This window comes from Carya illinoinensis, chromosome 3 (genome assembly GCF_018687715.1).
Source record: "Carya illinoinensis cultivar Pawnee chromosome 3, C.illinoinensisPawnee_v1, whole genome shotgun sequence".
Classification (NCBI taxonomy): Eukaryota; Viridiplantae; Streptophyta; class Magnoliopsida; order Fagales; family Juglandaceae; genus Carya; species Carya illinoinensis.
The window spans coordinates 13067524-13087713 of record NC_056754.1 but is presented as its reverse complement, the minus strand read 5'-3'; the positions used below and the strand labels follow the sequence as shown (position 1 = coordinate 13087713).

The following is a 20190-nucleotide window of genomic DNA, read 5'->3' as shown; positions in this document are numbered from 1 at the left end:
ACTCGGAGTCAGGACTCAAGGACTCAGGAGCGCTCTCTAGTTTGAAGAAGAAATATCTATACACATGACCAATAATCGTGCTAATGCATCAAACCTGTATCTGGAAAGAGGTATTTAGAATTATTGAGGACAAAAATATTAAAGGCCTACCCTCCCCTTTAATGAAAGGAGTTAGAATAATGCATGCGGTGGGTTCTTCACCAAGTTCATGATTCAATGTTCACTTATCATTGAGGACCACACTGTCTTCCAAGTTCCCAACTACTTCCTGTTGAGCATGCGTTTCCACGCCTAGGGTCTATCTTTCTTTTCCTTTCCTTTTTCTTAAAGGTTTTCTTTACAATAATTCTTAATTCTAAACAAACAGAAGCATGCATTCCATTAAAATTATTCACATGCATTCCATTAAATTTTGGATCCAACTGTCCTGATTTTGTACGTACATCACTGGATCGGAGGAGTTGAGCACACCCATGAAACATGATAATGGTGGCGCCAACTAAGAATTAAATTCTATGCCTGCAAATCATTGAACTTGTGCCCAAAAAATGGGAAAAAAAAAGTTATTGAACTAGTACTTGCGCGCGCCACCTCCAAGTCTATGGAAAGAGTTGCAGTGACTGTCGGGCAGCTGTGACAGTCTTAGGCCAACCTTTCTGTCTCTGAGACCTTTGAAAATCTACCCAAATTCCAGAAGTAAAGCAGCTATATACCCTCGTGGGGATGACAGCCTTTTTTTCCCAAAGATGTATGCAGAAAGGATTGTATTAAGGTAATGCCGAAATTGTAAAGCCATCCAGTACTGGATCCAATGTCATTGATCACCTAATTACAGAAAGTTATACACTGTACTGATACCTAGGAAACTCTGCTGCATGCATGCGGTTCCTATTTTTGGGGAGAGAGAGAGAAGTTCTCCGGAGACACTTTGTCATCACCCAGTATACAAAATCATGTCATGATCAATTATTATTTGTTTTCTTTTGATCAATTAGAAGGTTAAGTACAGATATCAGATCTAAAAAACACAGCTCATGAATTAGTTTTGATGGAGAAGGGTTGGTTGAAGAAGATATGAAGATGATCAGGTATGATTTTGACGGGAATGCTTCCAATAACTATATTATTGGCTATAAATTAATAATTAGCAGCGAGATTGTCTAAAAATCTTTATAGCTCTTCACGATTAGATGCCGTTGACATTTGGTTGCAAGACTTAGCTTAAATTAACTCAGTTCATTCTAATTTTAAACTGAATTTAATATCTAAACACATAATTTTCAAATTACTAAACACATCCTAACTCAAAACCTCCTTATTTATGAGATTCATAATTTTTTTCAACTTAACACATCTTTATACATAAGACTCATAATTTTTTTTCAATTTATCATAAATAATACTAAATTCATATTATTATTCAAATACATCTAAATTCATTTTAATAGATCTCACATAACTCACTTTATCTTATATTCAACTCATTACTATTTATAAAAAACTTCAACTTTAACATTTCATGTGTACCCACGAGCAATATTAATCAAACTAGTCCACTTGTAGGGGTGAGCATCGGCCGGTCCGGACCGGCAAAACCGACCGGACCGGCACTGTTTGGACCGGACCGGACCGGACCGAATTGGGTCCGGTCCGGTCCGGTCCCATTTTTAAGGGACCGAAAAGATTCGGTCCGGTCCCGGTCCGGGAGTTTTTCACCCCGGACCGGACCGGACCGGACCGAATAGAAAAAAAAAAAAAAATATTATTTATATATATTATTTATATAATAGTATTAGCATATTACTAATATATATAATAGTATACTATATGTATATATATATTAAATATATTACAATATAATTACATAAATATTAAAAAAAATGTCATTAAATATTAGCATATTATATAAATATATAGTTATCATTATTACTATTATTACATATAGTTATTAGTTATAGTATAGTTATTATTACATATATTTATTAGTTATAGTATTATTACTAATAGACTAATAGTATTAGCATATTACTAATATATATATATAATACTATATGTATATATATTACAATATAATTACATAAATATTAAAAAAAATGTCATTAGATTAAAAAAAAAAAAAAAAAAAAAAAAAAAAAAAAAAAAAAAATCAACCTTGGACCGAATGGACCGACCGGACCGGACCGGACCGAATAGGACCGGACCGGACCGGTCCTGATGGAGTTCGGTCCGGTCCAGGGTGGGAAAACCCTGGACCGAATAGGTCCGGTCCGGTCCACAAAACCTCCCCGGACCGGACCGGACCGGACCGAACTCACCCCTATCCACTTGGTAGAAAAACGTCTCCTGATTTGAACCTTTTTTTGAAATTTTTTTGGAGTGAAAATACTAGTGTTTGTCGATTTATGAAATAAACCAAAAACCTTGTTAAGCCGTCATTAATTAAAGTCAGTCCAAGCTGCAAAGTTCCCAAATAGGTTAGTACTCTCGATGCTGCATGTAGATCACGTACGTACAATGTACGTCGTCAGTAATTCAGTCGTCACCGCCACAAGACATAATTATTATTTTAATTTGCTCTAAATTAGGACGGGCCGGGCTACGTACATCAATTATATTAATGTTGCTATTACTTAACTTCATTGCTATGGACAGTGTATGTATTTATGGATAGCATGTATTAATGGATATTACATGCTAAATTAGTGTATTGCTACAAATAGACTTTGGAAAATATTTTAGTGGATATAGATAAGTTATAAAACTAAATTTATAAGTCGACCTGTAAATTTGATATAATATATTAGATTATATAATCTTTTTTTAAAAATAAATTTGACGTATTATAACAAATTACGTCAGTTTATAAATTTATTTTTATAAAATTCCTCTTTTATTATTTTCTAACATCTGTGAAAGCGTGTAGTTGTTAAAAAAAAAACCAATAGTACTAAATGAAGCTTTTAGGTGTTTTCGAGTTAGATCGAAAAAATACACCAAATACCTATTTTATAGTTTTTATTAGTAAAATCAGAGTCAATTTTTTTGTTTTCCCTTGTCACTTTCTAGTATGTAATATCTCAGATATTGTGAGTTAAGTGTTGGAAGGGATAAAATATACAAACTTAAAATAAACCTACTAAGCCTAGCCCAAGGGAGAAGTTTCATCAGGAGGAAAGGAAGAGAATATAAGGAAAGAAAAATGGAACGAGAAAGTGGAAGAGATGGAAAAATATAAGGAGAAAATAGAAATGTGACGGGAAGTAAGAAAAAATGCCAGATGATAAAATGAAAGGGGCCATAGCGATAAAGGGGACTTTTGCTAAAATCTTGACTCTGGCTTCTTGGTGGGGGAGGAGATGAACTCCAACGATGATCTTTCTATTAGAAGATAAATATCTGATATCCAATATATAATGAGGATGAGAGACAATGAGATACTGTAAATAAGTTTATTATAGTATATATTCCTTTTCCAAAATTCCTGTAGACGTAAACTTTATGCTAAACCATGTAAATTTATATGTCTTTCTCTTTATTACATTCTTAATATTTATTTTTCATTCACTGTCATAGACATACACACAGCCACACCGGACCACACTGGGGGTTTCAGACCACATCGATCAAAACCCAGATTGTCATAGTGGGTTGAGAATTACTCTTTCTTCCTTTCTAACCTGATGTGTGATTTTTTACATCAACAAGTACTATAATTAAAGTTAGTTTTGCTTGGAGCCAAAACAAAAACAAAGAAGTTTAAAGTAGTTGTGTACGCACTCGTTCTTTTCCCTTGTTTTCTTCGCATCAATTATGGTAGAAGAATATAAATGTTACATTTTGGGGTTAATAGGATTAATTAGCATGCATTTACCCAACAAAGTTGTATGATGTTTTCCAACCGATTCCACAGTACCTCCCCCAAAACATGAATAATTTCCTCAAATGTATGCGTGCATCGATCGTGCACTCCTCCCCCACCCCCCCCCCCCCCCCTCCTTCTCTCTCTCTCTCTCTCTCTCTCTCTCTCTCTCTCTCTCTCTATATATATATTATATTTAAATTGTCACAAATTGACGTGTTTTTATAAAATATATTAAATCTATTTTATAATAAAAATAATTTTACAATATAACGTATCACATATATATAGTTATGATGGTATAAATAAAATATTCCTTTATATTTAATATGATTGACTTTTCATATAATATATTATATTTATTTTATAATAAAAACATTACACTATACGATAATTTATGAATAAAATATACTTCTAATTAAATCTTGGAACTGCCCTAAAATTGACATAGCTAGCTAGCTGCTAGCTGTTAAATGTACACGCACTTATCAGCCTAAAGAGTTGCATTATAATATGTATTTATTATTATTGTTATTTTTATTATTAATATTAATTGTTGGGAAGCCAAATCTTTCTTTGCGTCCTCCGCCCTGTATCTGATCTTCGCTTTCTGTCTATATAACAACAGCTAGCCATATATCATTTATAGGTTGCAAACCCAAAAGAACATCATAGAATTTTGTCTTAATTAATTATGGGGTTTTTCAAGGAGGAAACCGTCGTTTACAAGCCTGTGGAAGAGATTGATCTTGGTCCTCACAGTGATCAAATCTATGTTCGAGCCAACGTCAAAGGTTGACTTTCTTCTTCTTCTTCTTCTTCTTCTTCTTCTTCTTACCTGTTATCACATTTTTATTTTCATGAACTTGGATTCTCAGAATTCTTCGTTTTGTGTTCTCTATATATAATACCAATCATGTCTTGAAATCGTATATATTAATTAATTATGAACTGGAGTAGTATATGTACGTGTTGTGGATTGATGAGTCTTGAAGAACAAAGACCGCAACAAAAGAGATCGAGGTTTTCTGGCGACAGTACTTATAAAAAAAATCATGCATGTGTTCTCTGTCAGATAATTTATTTCTCTCTCTTATTCAAAAGCACAATCCTGATCAGAGGGCAGTTGCAGATTATCAAACTTAAATTGCATGCAGTTATAAATTTGACAGTTCATACTGATCATGGTGTTCCATTTTAGGAGCCTGAATTCCATACAACTCAAAAGGTTAAAATTTTAATAGCCATGCACCAAAAGAACTTAAAAACAAACAATGGAAATTAGTGTAATATGCAAGGCTTTTATTAATTACTGTTATATACATGATTTGCACATAAATTTCCTACTGAAGTACATCATCATGACTCTTTTGCTACATATATAGCTCCTAGAATGGCTGGTCTTCTGGTCAAGATCTTCGCCTGGTTTCTGGAGTCAAGGATCTTTGGGACATTGTTGATGTACATATTGAAGAAAAACAATCTAATTCACAAGGTACGTACGTACGATAAGCAGCTTGCTGATCTTTCGTGGCTTTCTAATTTCAGTTTCTGAGGTTTTTGGCATTTCGAGGGAAACCCTTCATCTTCTTCCTGAAGATCAAGAGGGTGATTTTTTTTTTTTCTTAATTTTGAATTTATCATTTTTATCATATTATTTATTTTTAAGTATAAATGAATATGAATAGCTAACATTTCTATTTTCGAACTACTTCCAAAACATCCATTTTATTTTTACTCATCCCTATATCATGAAAGTTTTAGTCCCGTTTGGATGTTTAGTTAAATTTAGATGAATTAAGTCTTTTATAACTAGCTAGTGAGTTGAGATGGTTGAGTAGGTTATACGGGACCCACCTGAAATGAGTTTATATGTATTTAAATGTTAAGATAGGTTTAGATGTTTTTATAAAAAGTTGAAAAAATGTTATAAATTCAGTGTATAAAGAGATGTGCTGAAAAATATTATAGGTCTTAATTGTAAAAAAATTTTGAATTGAAATAAATTTAATAATTAGATAGTTGAGTGATTGGACTTTAGATTGAGTTTAAAATTAGACAAAATTAAATTAAGTTGGGGGCCTTAGTTTGTATCCGTGAGGCTGGCTCCTCTCAAATTGACAACAGAAAAGAGTGTACCGTGTACGGGGTGGGACCAATTTTTAAGGAATTATTGCTGCCAAAACAAAATTAGGTACATGTACATTGTATGTACGATGCTTTGAGATTTAAAAAAAAAAATGTAAAAAATAATTTAAAGTAATGCTGTTGCGTTTCATTTCATTTCATTTGAAGAAAATTTCTCTATTAGCCTTCACGATAATATATAGAGTTTTAATGATAAATATTTTTGAATCCTAACCATTAATTATTTTTTAAATTTTAGTATTCTATTAATGATCATTTTAAAGCTTAAATATTTATGAGATTAGTATTTATCATATTTAATCTATAAAAAATTATATTTATAGTCTTATAAGGATGATGTATAAGTTCAGCGCGATCTCTTTAAAGAAAATTGATAAATTTAGAATTCACATAAAAAAAAATTATTTTTTAATTGTAAAACCTACAAAGAGACTATATAGAAGTTGCACGTTATATCATTTTCTAAGCATGGAAAAATCTAATTACAAGTATAATTGTGTACTAATATGTGCATCACCAAAAAGTAAATTTTATTGAAAACAGTGCTAATTTAGATTTTAAATATAAATGAATCAGTATTGATACGCAGATTAATACGTAATTTTACTTATACATAGCAAAACTCTTCTAGCATTACACCCAACCTATAGCTAGCAGTATATATATGCATTTAATATTGCCAAACAATTCATTCGAGCAAGTTCTATACCTTTTTTTCACTCTCAACTCTATATATATTTCAATCCAGAATTTCAAGGTTGCGTTTGGATGTTGAATGATTTCAAGTGATTTGAGTTGATATGTGAATAGTTATATTTTATAGATCTCATTGATATGTATTTGAATATAAATAAGTTGAGATATGCGTTTGAATGTATGAATTAGTAAGTTGAAAATATAGTACTAGGTGTCATTAATGATTAATTTGGAATAAGTTAAGCCCACTCTCACAACCAAAGACAGCAATTTAAATTTTATAAAAAATATATATATAATTTTGTTATATTTTTTTAGTGTTCTCCTCTCCGTATGTGCATGTATCGATAAAACCTTCGATACCACGACTTTTTTTGGTTTAAGTATCGATACAACGACTTGAGAAAGGCGATGGTCATCAAAGCTGCATGAAGAGTGACAAAGGCATATTATAATAATTAAGGAAAAGAATGAGGCCCGGGGCTGTATTAATTTATATATAAATATAAATAATACCTAGATACATAATTCTTTTACAACTTTTTTTATAATTATATTTCAAATAAAAAATATTTCTATAAAATAATTTATAAAAATAAAATAATTTTATATAAATATCCTCATTTTAAAACATAATAATATAAAAAATATTATGCATGTATCATTACGCATATATATATATATAGTACTAGTTTGCTAGCTATTGATCATTTTCACACATGTACACCACATATTAAATTTATTTTTATTTTTTATCTTTTTTATTTTATTTTTTAAAATTAATTTATTTACTTTTATTCATCACTTATACACTGCATATTTAGTAAATAAAAATAATAAAAAATTTATATATAGTGTGTGACGTGAGAATGATTATAAGTATGGAAAAATATAGTTGTAAGCATAATTGTGCATTAATCTGTGTACTAATATGCTGTGATTGGTCAAAAAGTAGATTTTATTGAAAACAATATTAATTTAAATTTTAAGTATAAATGAATCAGTATTAATATACAGATTAGTACGCGACTGTACTTGTATATAGCAAACTCTATAAGTATAATTATATCGATTGTTTAAAAGGTGTGTTTCAACTTTTGCAGTTCATAACAAATGCAGAGATAGAGGAGCCACCTCTCTTCGTTCCATCGCATCCTTTTGAAGGTAAAAAAAAAAAATGCACCACAAATTTTTCTTTTTCAATAACTAAAATCTCTTCGTTCCGTCGCATCCTTTTGAAGGTAAAAAAAAAAAAATGCACCACAAATTTTTCTTTTTCAATAACTAAAATAATGAGTTTTTCTCGGGAAAGCAGGATATATCGATCTTTTTGGTAGCTAATATCAGCTAGCTTATGACTGCAGATCTAAAAGATCAACAGGATGTCAAGTGCATAGATTCTGATTTGTCTCCTCCAGAACAAGTTCAACAGGCAATTGATTGTTTGCCTCATTCTTCATCAGAAAATACAGTTAAATCAAATTCTTTCCATCGCTGGACAATATTGGACTATTCAAGAGCCTATAGATCTGGAGAAATAACTCCTCGGATGGTATGCTGCGCGCCAGCCAACTTTAACTAAACCAAAACATTACATGTACATGAATTGAAATCCTGGAAAGACTAGTGTTTTGAGATGCTGCATGTCATGAATTTCTTCTTGTGCGCCTGTGAATGCATGCATCTGTGCATATATGGCTGTAGCTAGCAACTGTACATGCATGCCCTTCCTATAAAATAAATATTTTGTCAGACGCAGAAGATTTGATCGAAGGATAAATTAAGGCCGTTCGTGTCATGTTACTGAATTCTACTATTTTACGTACGTACATGCACTCAAAAGGGATTGACTTTGCCGACGATTTTACAGGTCGCAGAGCGATTTATAAAAGCTGTACGCGAATCTTCTAGTCCTCCATTGCAGATGTCATTCTTTATCAACTATAATATTCAAGACATCCTAAAGCAAGCAACCGAATCAACACTTCGGTATGAACGAGGTATATATTCGCCAAATGAATCGTGAATACTACTCTTAACACTTGAAAGTCTTGAATTGCGCTCTATTTAGCACTCCCTACTGCCAAGAGTATTTGAACAGTTCTGGAAATGCTGCTCCGGCCAGGAACTATATATTGCATAAATATATATATATGCATCATCTTCAACAGAATAATAACATTAGGAAGTGCATGATCTAGTGATCATCATCTGATCATTCTGATCATTATATATGGTCATGATCTCCAGGACAACCAATATCATTTCTAGATGGGATCCCGATTGCTATCAAGGATGAAATAGATTGTTCTCCATATCCTACTACCGGTAAACTACTACTACTGCATGCTATACTTTTTGACTCAGACTAGGCCATACGTGTCAGTAGTCAAGCCAAAAGTAAATAATATTCACCTAAAATTAGTAAAAGTTGGTTTTTCCAGGAGGAACAAAGTGGCTACACAAAGTTCGATCTTGTACGGATGATGCATGCTGTGTTAAGCGCCTCAGATCGTGTGGTGCCATTCTTGTTGGGAAAACTAATATGCATGAACTTGGGGCCGGAGCAAGTGGAATAAATCCTCACTATGGGTAAGAATCTATAAAGAACTTTTTCAGTATCTTATTCCTTAGCCTGTTCATTTCAGAATCATTGACTTCATTTATGACTGCTGTAGGGCCACTAGAAATCCATATGATATCAGCAAGATCTCCGGAGGTTCTTCTAGCGGATCTGCTGCTGTAGTGGCTTCAGGATTGTGCCCCGCTGCCCTCGGTGTTGATGGGGGAGGTATATGAGCTACTTCAAAATCCTTTACTGAGAATGCTTCAAATAAATCTACGGTGCAAATTAAAGTACTCCTGCATGCATGTTTCCCCTTTCCCACATTTGCTGTTCTGATCTGTGTAGAATCTGTCGATTCCATGTCAATGTTTATTTTCTAAGAATTAATATAGCAGAACCGTCATCCATATAGATAATTTTCCACCCTTTTACAGGAATAATTATGCTAAACAAAACATTCAACTCCACTCACATGGATAATGGCTCCGTAGTGGTTCTTACTCGAGGATTCCATTTTCTATTTTCGTGTATATGTGTTGGTTTTAAGAAAACAGAACACTGTAAAAACAGAGGAGAACTTCAACCAACACTTGTTTGATTGATTCTAAATATGTTCTACGTATGCCATAAACCAAATACAACTTATAAGTAATCTTGAAACAATCAGCAACTAATGACAGATAGTTCCAAAGCAAGACATTAATAGAGTTGGCTAAAAACAACAAAAGGCTAAAAATAGAGTTTATTGAAAAACTGCATCAGCATCAATGTGCAGCAGCTTCAATACTCCTCCTTGATGCATTTTTCTGAAACTCCAAGCATCATACGCAGCTTCTGAAATTTGTCTCTAGGAAGTGCCTTTGTAAAGATGTCAGCCATTTGTTCTTCTGACTTACAAAATTTAAGCTTAATTTCTCCTTTGGCAGCAACTTCTCTTAGATAGTGATACTTGATTGCTATGTGCTTAGTTCGGCTATGATAAATTGGATTCTTGGCCATTGCAATTGCTGACTTATTATCACAGAAAATCTCAACTGGAAGTTGTTGCTTTGCTCCCATATCTTCAAGTATTCTAGTCAGCCATATAGCTTGATTTACAGCATTGGCAGCAGCAACATACTCTGCTTCTGCTGTAGATTGAGCCACAGATCCTTGTTTCTTCGAGCCCCATGAAAAAACACCTGATCCCAGATTGAAACAATATCCTGAAGTGCTCTTCATATCATCAATTGAACCAGCCCAATCACTATCTGTATATCCAATTAATTTTGAATAAGAACACGGCTTAAACAAAATGCCAAACTTCAAAGTGCCTTGAACATATCTTAGCACCCTTTTTGTAGCACCAAAATGGACTTGACTGGGATTTTGCATAAACCTAGACAACATGCTTGTAGCAAACATAAGATCAGGTCGTGTAGAAGTGAGGTACAACAAACTTCCAATCAAACTTCTATAAGCAGCACCATCAGCCAATTTTCCCCCATCTTCTTTCTTGAATTTCTCATTTGCAATTAAAGGAGTTGCCACTGATTTGCAATCAGACATATTGAACTTCTTAAGCAAATCTTCAGCATACTTCTTTTGAGAAATAAAAATGCCATCATCTTGACATACTTCCATACCAAGAAAGTAATGCATTAAACCCAAATCACTCATTTCAAAAGACTTCATCATCTCTAGCTTGAATTCTTCAATCATCTTTGAGTCATTTCCAGTTATGATCAAATCATCAACATATAAGGAGACTATGAGCAGATTTTTACCTTTGATTTGAACATAAAGTGTAGGTTCACTCACACTTTTCTTGAAGCCTTGTTCTCCAAAGTAACCATCGATCTTGCTATACCATGCTCTAGGTGCTTGTTTAAGCCCATATAGAGCTTTTTTTAGTCTAAAGACCTTGTCATCTTTCTTCTTGAAGCCTTCGGGTTGCTCCACATACACTTCCTCTTCAAGTTCTCCATTGAGGAAAGCTGATTTAACATCAAGTTGAGAGATCTTCCAACTCCTTTGAGCTGCTAGTGCAACAACAGTTCTGATGGTGTCCAATTGAGCTACTGGAGCATAGGTTTCATTGAAATCAATCCCAGGCTGTTGTGAGTACCCTTTAGCAACCAATCTTGCTTTGCATTTCTTTAATGACCCATCAGGATTAAGCTTCCTTTTGTAAATCCATTTAACTCCAATGATTTCTTTGCTGTCTGGACGAGGAACAAGCTCCCAGGTATTGTTCTTTTCAATCATCTTAATCTCCTCCTTCATTGCATCAACCCAAACTGATTCTTTCACAGCAGCTGCATAATTTTCAGGTTCCAAAGAGGTATAGTTGCAAGATTCATAAATTTCACTTAGAGATCTTAACCTTCTAGGAGGTGACTCGGGTGAAGATTGATCTGAAACTTCAAAGTTGCTATCATAACTTTGTGCTGAAGTTGGTGTTGCTGGCTGATTATCTTCATCATTTTTCATCCTCACTTCAGGTTCTTCAGTTTCTGGTATAGTCAATGGCTGATTTGAGTCTTCATCTTTCTCCCAACTCAAGGTTGAGTGTTCATCAAACACCACATCTCTACTGGTTACCAGCTCCTGAGTTTTTAAATTGAAGACTCTATATCCTTTGGATTGAGAGCTGTATCCAAGGAAAATTCCCTTTACTGACTTTTCTTCTAACTTGTGCCTTTTTTGCTCAGGGACATGGATATAACAAATACATCCAAAAATTTTTAGATGCTCAGCAGTAGGTTTGATCCCACTCCAAGCTTCAATGGGAGTTAAATTTTTCACAGCTTTTGTAGGACATCTATTCAAGAGATACACAGCTGTGTTAACAGCTTCAGCCCAGAACTTTTTAGGGAGTCCTTTTGCCATTAGCATAGACCTGGCCATCTCCATAACAGTCCTATTTTTCCTCTCAGAGACTCCATTTTGTTGTGGAGTATAGGCAACAGTCAACTGGTGTTCCAACCCTTCATTTTTGCAAAACTCATCAAACTTTTTAGAGTTAAACTCAGTGCCTCTATCACTTCTCAAAGTTTTGAGTTTTCTGCCACTTTGGTTCTCAACAAGCAATTTAAATTTCTTAAAAATTTCAAATACTTCTGATTTTTCTTTGAGAAAGTACACCCAAGTCATTCTAGAAAGATCATCAATAAACAAGATGAAGTACCTGTTTTGACTTTGTGAAGGAGTTCTCATAGGACCACATAAATCTGTATGCACAAGTTCCAAAACTGTTTTGGCTCTCCATGCTTCTCCTTTTGGAAAGGATTCTCTATGTTGTTTTCCCAACATGCAACCTTCACACACGGCCATATTTTGATCTAGGAGAGGTAAGTTTCTCATCATATTTTTTTGATTTAACAACCTTAGTGCATTAAGGTTATAATGTCCAAACCTTTGATGCCATAAGGTAGTTTCATCATTTTTAACCACAAGAGCCTTTGGGTATTGCCAATAGATAGGAAAATTTCTCCCATTTCCCATCTTCACTTCAGCCACCACATGATTGTTGTTCTTTATATCGTAAATAGTGCACTGATCATCTTCAAAGTAAAGGGTGTATCCATTTTTCATCATCTGTCCAACACTTAGCAGACTTTGATCAAGGCTTGGAACTAACAACACATCATTTATAAATCTGGTTCCCTTTTTGGTTTCCAAAGCTACTGTACCTTTCCCTCTTGCCTCCACCAGATCACCATTTCCGAGTTTGATTTTTACCTTAACAGAATCATCAATCCAAGAAAATAGACTTGAATCTGGTGTCATGTGGTTGCTACAGCCACTATCGAGAAACCATTCTCTTTTTTGTTCAGTAGCCACTTGACAAGCATAAAACAACTGCTCTTCCTTATCCTCTGTAAAATTTGCTTGTTGATTCTTGTCTTTAAACCTGCAATCCTTTTCTTCATGGCCAAACTTTTTGCAATTTGTACACTGAGCTTTGCCACGATGAAAGCAATTTTTCTCCAAATGATTAGTTTTCTTGCAAATACCACAGGGTTGAAAATTACCTTTTGTAGCATACTTTTTCTAATGACTTTCTCCATCTTTTGCCTTGCCTTTATACCCCTTTTTGAAATCCTTTTGCTTCTGATTTTTAAGATTGACTTTCAACTGAAATGCATTTTCAAGAGTAGCTTCATTCCTCCTGTCAAGCCTTTGTTCATGTGCTTGCAGAGAACCCATCAGTTCAGTAACTGAAAGTGTAGAGAGATCCCGAGATTCTTCAATGGCAGCAACAATCGAGTCATATTTCTCAGTTAAACTAATGAGGATCTTTTGTACGATTCTCTCATCAGTTATGGCCTCTCCATAAGCCCTCATTTGATTAACAACTTCAATGAGTTTTGAGCAATACTCTTTGGCAGTTTCAGAATCTTTCATTTTAAGATTCTCAAGCTCCCTTCTCAACCCTTGAAGCTTAATAGTTTTAACTTTGCTATTTCCTTGAAACTCAAGTTGTAAAATTTCCCATGCTTGTTTAGAAGTTGTAGCTCTCATTAGTCTTGGAAATATAGATTCACTTACAGCTTGTTGCAGAGTGAATAATGCCTTTGCATCCTTCTGTTTTTCCAGCTTGACTTGACTTGAAACTGAACCATCACCACTTGAGCTTTCACTAGCTGTTGGAACTCCAGACTCGATGACATCCCATAGATCAAGAGACAAGAACAAAGTCTTCATTTTTATGCTCCAGTAGTCATAATTTTCACCAGAAAAAATAGGAATTGAAGTGGATGAACCAGGGGCAGCCATTTTTCCCAAGAAGATTAAACCTGCTCTGATGCCAATTGTTGGTTTTAAGAAAACAGAACACTGTAAAAACAGAGGAGAACTTCAACCAACACTTGTTTGATTGATTCTAAATATGTTCTACGTATGCCATAAACCAAATACAACTTATAAGTAATCTTGAAACAATCAGCAACTAATGACAGATAGTTCCAAAGCAAGACATTAATAGAGTTGGCTAAAAACAACAAAAGGCTAAAAATAGAGTTTATTGAAAAACTGCATCAGCATCAATGTGCAGCAGCTTCAATAATATGCGTCAAACAGTGTTGGGATTATATTATTCGTTGGTTCGGTTGAACCTTTAGGCTTTAAGATCAGTAATCTTAAGTGGCTAAACACATACGAAGAAGGAAAAATATAGAAAAAATGGTGAGTAATAATGCAGAGAAGTAAATGATCTATTCTGGAGTCCATGCACCATAAAATGGCTGATCCATTCTGGTTTACTAATAACCCAACCACTGACATAATCTAACTGATTTTCACCTCTGAACAGTTCAAATTTATTATAATGTAAATTAAGAGTTAATTTATTTATCAGTAAATTACAGATGGACCAATTGGGTCTTGAATGGAAAATTATTAGCTACTGTCGGAGTACAGATGACGTGGAGGTCATATCCTATCACAAGATGTCATATAATTAAAATTACTTATGTTAATATCAATTTTAATTGGCATCACATCTTATAATAGGATAAGAATATCACGTGTCTGTAGTTTAGAAGTGCCTTGTCTGAAATCCACAACCTCACCCTGCAACCTGCCTGTTAAGGTGGAGGAGTTGCTTTGTGAACTACAACTCATTGGACATTAACCCCGTTTACATTTAGACTTGAACTCAATTCATCTCTTCTCATTTAATTATTATAATTTTTTTAAATTCTCATACAAAATATAATAAACAATTCAACTTTTTAAATTTTAAAATAATAATATTATTAAAAAATAATATTCTAATAATATATTATTTAACTTTCAACTTTCATCTTAACTCATCTCATTTCAACTCACTATCTAAATTGCACCTTAAACTTATGCCAACTAATTCTGTATGACATAGTTCTACATATCATCTGCATAATATTAAATAACTGAATTATTCATCTGTGTCTTTGTCCAGGATCTGTGCGAATGCCTGCAGCTCTATGTGGTGTTGTTGGCTTGAAACCAACTTTTGGGCGCATACCTCATTCTGGGTGAATATAAACTTTTACATGAATTATCTTCTATTACTCTCTCTCTCTCTCTCTCTCTCTCTCTCTCTCTCTCTCATGTAATTTGGAAGTTCTATGAGCATTCAAGAACATGCTTTTTTTCAGTGTTTTTCCTCTGAACTGGACGGTGGGGATGGTTGGAATCCTAGCGGGCACCATTGAGGACGCATTTATTGTGTCGGTATTTCTTATTTAGTAGTTCATTTGGCTGTGGCTTTTCATTTTTCCTCTGTTGGTTCCTTATATGGGTTTGATGGTAGAAAAGTGCTAGACAGATTTTACAAAAAACAAAATCACAAAATAATATCTTTTAGTGAGATATGTTTTGCAATAAAACGTTTTCCAATCTAACGTACATATCAAGCTGTTTCAGTTTGCAAGTTTGTTTTTGTAAGATTTCCGTGTAGACCAAGCATTTCTTTTAACTTTTAACATTTACAGTTATGCAGCTATGAGTGGACGACTTCCATCGGATCAACCCACAAGTTCTGTTCAGGTAAGAACATGTTGCAATCGTTTGACAATGTAGCTTCTTTTTATGGCATATTTCATGCATTTATCCTAACATACTGCATATAATGCTTTCTTTCGAATTGATGCAGAAACATGCATACTCATTCCGAATAGACTCAAATGGGGGGACTTCTAAACTAAAAGATATCTAATTGAGCTTACATTTCTCAAATGTTGGGGACAATGCCATGGCCTTTTTCTTTGCTTTTTTTTTTTTTTTTTTAACTAATAAAAGCTGTGATTGTGGGGCAATTCAATTAGCGTGCACTTCAAGTTTTAGATTGCATCTTTACCATATTGGCTTTGCTATCTATGTTTTTATCTAGAATTCTCTTTCTATGTTATTACTCCCTTCATTAAATTAACGATGGTTTCAACTTTCCCAAAGGAATCTGAACTCTGACCATTTTCTTTTTGGAAAACCTTCCAGCCAAAAGTGTATTTTCCATTGCTCAACTCAGCTGAACCTATCTCTGATGTCAAATTGGCAAAGTATTCGGAGGTTAGTACCCCGTTTCTCAAGCTTATAATATAAAAATCAATAATAGATAATATTAAAGTTGATGATTCATTGATTTATATCGAATCGCTGTTTTCTCATCTTCTTAATCTTAAACTAAAACCACTAATTGGGACAATTAGTGGTTTGATGATTGCAGTGACGATATAAGAATATGCTGTTCTCAATCTCTTGACAAGCTTAAGAAACACTATGGTTGGAAGGTATTAGCAATCAAATGCTCCCTATCTTATAATTATTTATTGAGATGCTGCTACTGAATAATGCCCTGTCTACACCTCCCTATCCAATGTCAACTTCTCTCTTACAAAGATTCATATTGCAGAATAGGTTTCTTGCCAGAAACAGTTGTTGATATTGGCGCAAGAAAGTTAAATTCAATACTTGTCATGGCAACTATAGTCAATAAAATAGTTAATGAATACAATAGCCATTCATTCATTCTAAACTGACAAGTTCTCGTCTGTAAGGTTGTAGACGTGACTATCCCAGAGATAGAATCGATGCGCCTGGCACATTATTCTACAATTGGATCTGAGTGCAGCGCTTCCCTTAGTTCTCATCTAGAAAAGCTGTATGTTGTCTTCAGCACTGCATTTTCTTCACCGTTGTCTTTTAAAGAGTGAGAAATAAAAAAAGGCTGACATTAGAAACACATTACAGGGATCCTGCAGAATCGGGATGGGATGTAAGGGTAGGACTTGGCGCATATGGTGCTTTCAGCAGCAAGGAGTACATAAAGGCACAGCAAATTAGGTAGTGTTTTTACCTAATTTTTTTTTATTAATTTAAATGCCATGAAAGGGTACCATTAGTAGGAAAACATGGTAGTCATAAAGATTTGATCAGCTATACAAATATCTGAAGCTGCAATTTGCCAATAACAACGAATCATAGAAGTGTGGAGACAAACAACACTGAGCCTTCCTGGCAATTATTTTCTTTTTCGGACTGTTAAAGTCTTCTAGTTCACTTATCATCATCTCTGCTTACAAATTATATCTGATAATGAAGCTATCTGGTTAATTGCATCAGTGATGATATGTTCTATATCTTTGTCTCATGTCTACTTTGTAAATAAACTAATGTCAAGTTTCAACATTCTTCATTTTTCGTGGAAATGGCACAAGAGCTCGAAATTAGTTGCCAAAGCTTTCCAAGTGCACAGAAAAAGCTTAAAGTTCGCGGTAGGCATTGGGTGGATCAGGGTTCCAATTCATATTATCTGCCAAGATCCTGTTGCAAATTGGCATGGTTTTAGGGCCTATAACTTATGACTGGACTTTATATTCTAGTTTACAAATTAAGAAGCTTTATGGTATGGGAGACAAAGGAACAACCTGGTTCAAACCCATAAGCGTTATAAGTGCTAATTTCACAATATACTTGTCAGGCCACCTGTAAATAGGCTCTATTAAAGTATCAAATTCCGAATCAGACAGCCCCCAGGCTGGATTGTTGAACTTTGAAGTTGCAACCAAAATTAAAAGTTTTTTGAGTTTTGAGTGCTCAGGTGAAACAAAATATCGAACTTTAAGAAGTAACTAAAGTTCAAAAAGTTGCCAGGAGAGTCTGTAGATTGTAAACTCTGACATGAACTTCAGGAAAAGTCCATGTATGTTTGAGATTATATTGAAAATTTATCTGCCATTGCATGGAAAGATGAAAATCTTTTTGGTTCATATGCTAATATTCTAGCATGTTAGGTAGTGCTACTTGTTTTTCCTCTTTATTCTACTAGATAATTTTTTCAATGCACATGCACTTGCACTTATTCCATTCCAGATACTTGAAAAATGTACTAAAACTGCATCTAAGCTGGAGTGCTTTGAAACATTTTAGTTCATTGTCCTTACTTCGTAGGTATGCATCCACATGATTATTACTACAGCATTTGAATATTGTTCTAATTTCATTCTTATCGGGACACTAGCTTGTTTGACCATCCACAGGAACCGCCAGATGCAGTTTCACATGAAGATATTTGCTCGGGCAGATGTCATTGTTTCACCAACAACAGGGTATTCTTTGCTGCTTTAGTCAGATCTAGTTCGTTTCTCCAAGTCATCTGTCACCTAAAAGTTTGAACTTTGAAGCAACTCATTTTTCCCCACTTGATTGCTTTTGTACATTCTAAGCCATGGCCTTCAATTAATGCAAATATTAAGCCAATCATAAGATGCATGACAGAGATTATATTGACAAGAAAAAAGAACTAAAAATAAAAAAGTAAAAAGAAGACACCTTTTAGTTTAGTTTTCACCTCGCTGTGCCTCCAGTAATATCTGATGTTTACTTTCTCTGATTAATGTGACAGTGTAACTGCATACCCAATAAAGGATGATGCAGTAGAGACTGGTGAACTCGACTACATAAATGGAGGTATTCAATGCCTACTACATTAGTTTCTCAAATTTTCCATTCTACCAAGGTTTGGCATTTGAAGAGAAGCATTTTCAGCATCTATGCACATTTAACTAAATTCTGGAAGACAAAAAGAAGACACGGAATTGATTAAGTTTGCCACCATTTCAGCTGCACTAGTTCGGTATTCAATAGCAGGAAATTTTCTAGGACTGCCAGCAGTGACTGTTCCGGTCTGATCTTATCTTCCTTTTTGCCTTTCTGCTATCTTTTGCGGTATGCTATTCATGGTAGCAAACTTGATCAATTCTTCCATCAACAGGTAGGATACGACAAACTTGGTTTGCCGATTGGCCTGCAGTTTATTGGGAGGCCATGGTCTGAACCAACATTAATTCACATAGCATCTGCTATGCAGGTAGATTACCAAATATTTACAGAGAAGAAGCTGGTAGTTTCTTTCTGTTTCTCGCTTTTCTTCTATCCTTTGTGATTTATGTTCAGATCAAGGATATTGAATAACTCAGTTTTGCCAAAAAATATTCACATTGACATGCTGCAAACCTTATTAGATTCTGCTTATGTATAGCATCAGTGAAAGGCATTATATGAATTATGATGAAGGGGAAGACTACAATAATTTTCAGTGTCCTAACATGTAGAGCTAATTTCATGGCAGGCCCTCTGCATGTCAGAATACAGAAAGCCGGAGGTCTTCCATGATCTTCTCAATAGGGATTAAGTGCACAGGGAATGTCCACAACATTACAGATGGTCACACATATGAGCAACTCTACACTGGATAATGATGTCCACTGAACTTCTCTTTTTCTTTTCTTTTTTTCTCTTTTTTTGTGAGCACTTACTGAACTTCTCGATTATGCTGTTATGTTTTTACCCAAAAGGTCTGTATTACTTTTACAATTAACAATAATATGCAACATCATTCGAAAAGTAAGCATTATTCGGTTGAAGAGCTTGCAATCTTATGACCACTTAATATCTATGTCGTTGTGTTCAAATATTAAACTATTAGACTGTCAAATTCATGTGCATCTGACACAAAGGATATATTCATGAGAAAATGATGATTTGAATGCTAGCGACGTAGTTTTTTCCTTGTTAAACTGAACCCTGAAAACCTCCTCCATAGCTGCATCCAAGTAACTATAGGAAGAATGCAAAACCATCATGTATAGATGAAAAGAAACCCGCTCAAACTACAAATATTACTGCTATCTGAAGGTGGTATGACAGATTTTTCGAGGACCAAAAACCAGATGGGTTTAATTCTTTGGCATCGCTTTCAGTTAATGACGCTAACCTACTTTGTATGGGGTGTTTGATAACATATTTTGGTTAAAACGTGCTGTCTTACTGAAACTAATGGGTGGTTGTTTTGGCTATGGCGGGTTCTCCTCATGAACAATAACATGCTGATGCACTTCATGCGTCTTTTTCTGTCTCATTTGAGCAGTCAAGCTCAAGCAAAAGCTTCCGAAAATCT

General features: G+C 34.3%; 1 protein-coding gene across 1 annotated transcript; it reads left to right on the top strand.

Moving 5' to 3' along the window:
- Positions 1-4453: 4453 nt before the first annotated feature.
- On the top strand, positions 4454-19657 carry LOC122303324 (fatty acid amide hydrolase-like). Its single transcript, XM_043115070.1, has 20 exons — positions 4454-4653; positions 5245-5354; positions 7807-7867; positions 8068-8255; positions 8574-8703; positions 8954-9031; positions 9148-9295; positions 9382-9494; positions 15193-15268; positions 15392-15463; positions 15728-15782; positions 16230-16301; positions 16442-16522; positions 16790-16893; positions 16983-17075; positions 18272-18340; positions 18637-18701; positions 18855-18916; positions 19006-19101; positions 19363-19657. Exons 1-20 carry the CDS (start codon positions 4554-4556, stop codon positions 19423-19425), a joined length of 1836 nt encoding a protein of 611 aa, XP_042971004.1. The 5' UTR covers positions 4454-4553; the 3' UTR covers positions 19426-19657.
- Positions 19658-20190: the final 533 nt, after the last annotated feature.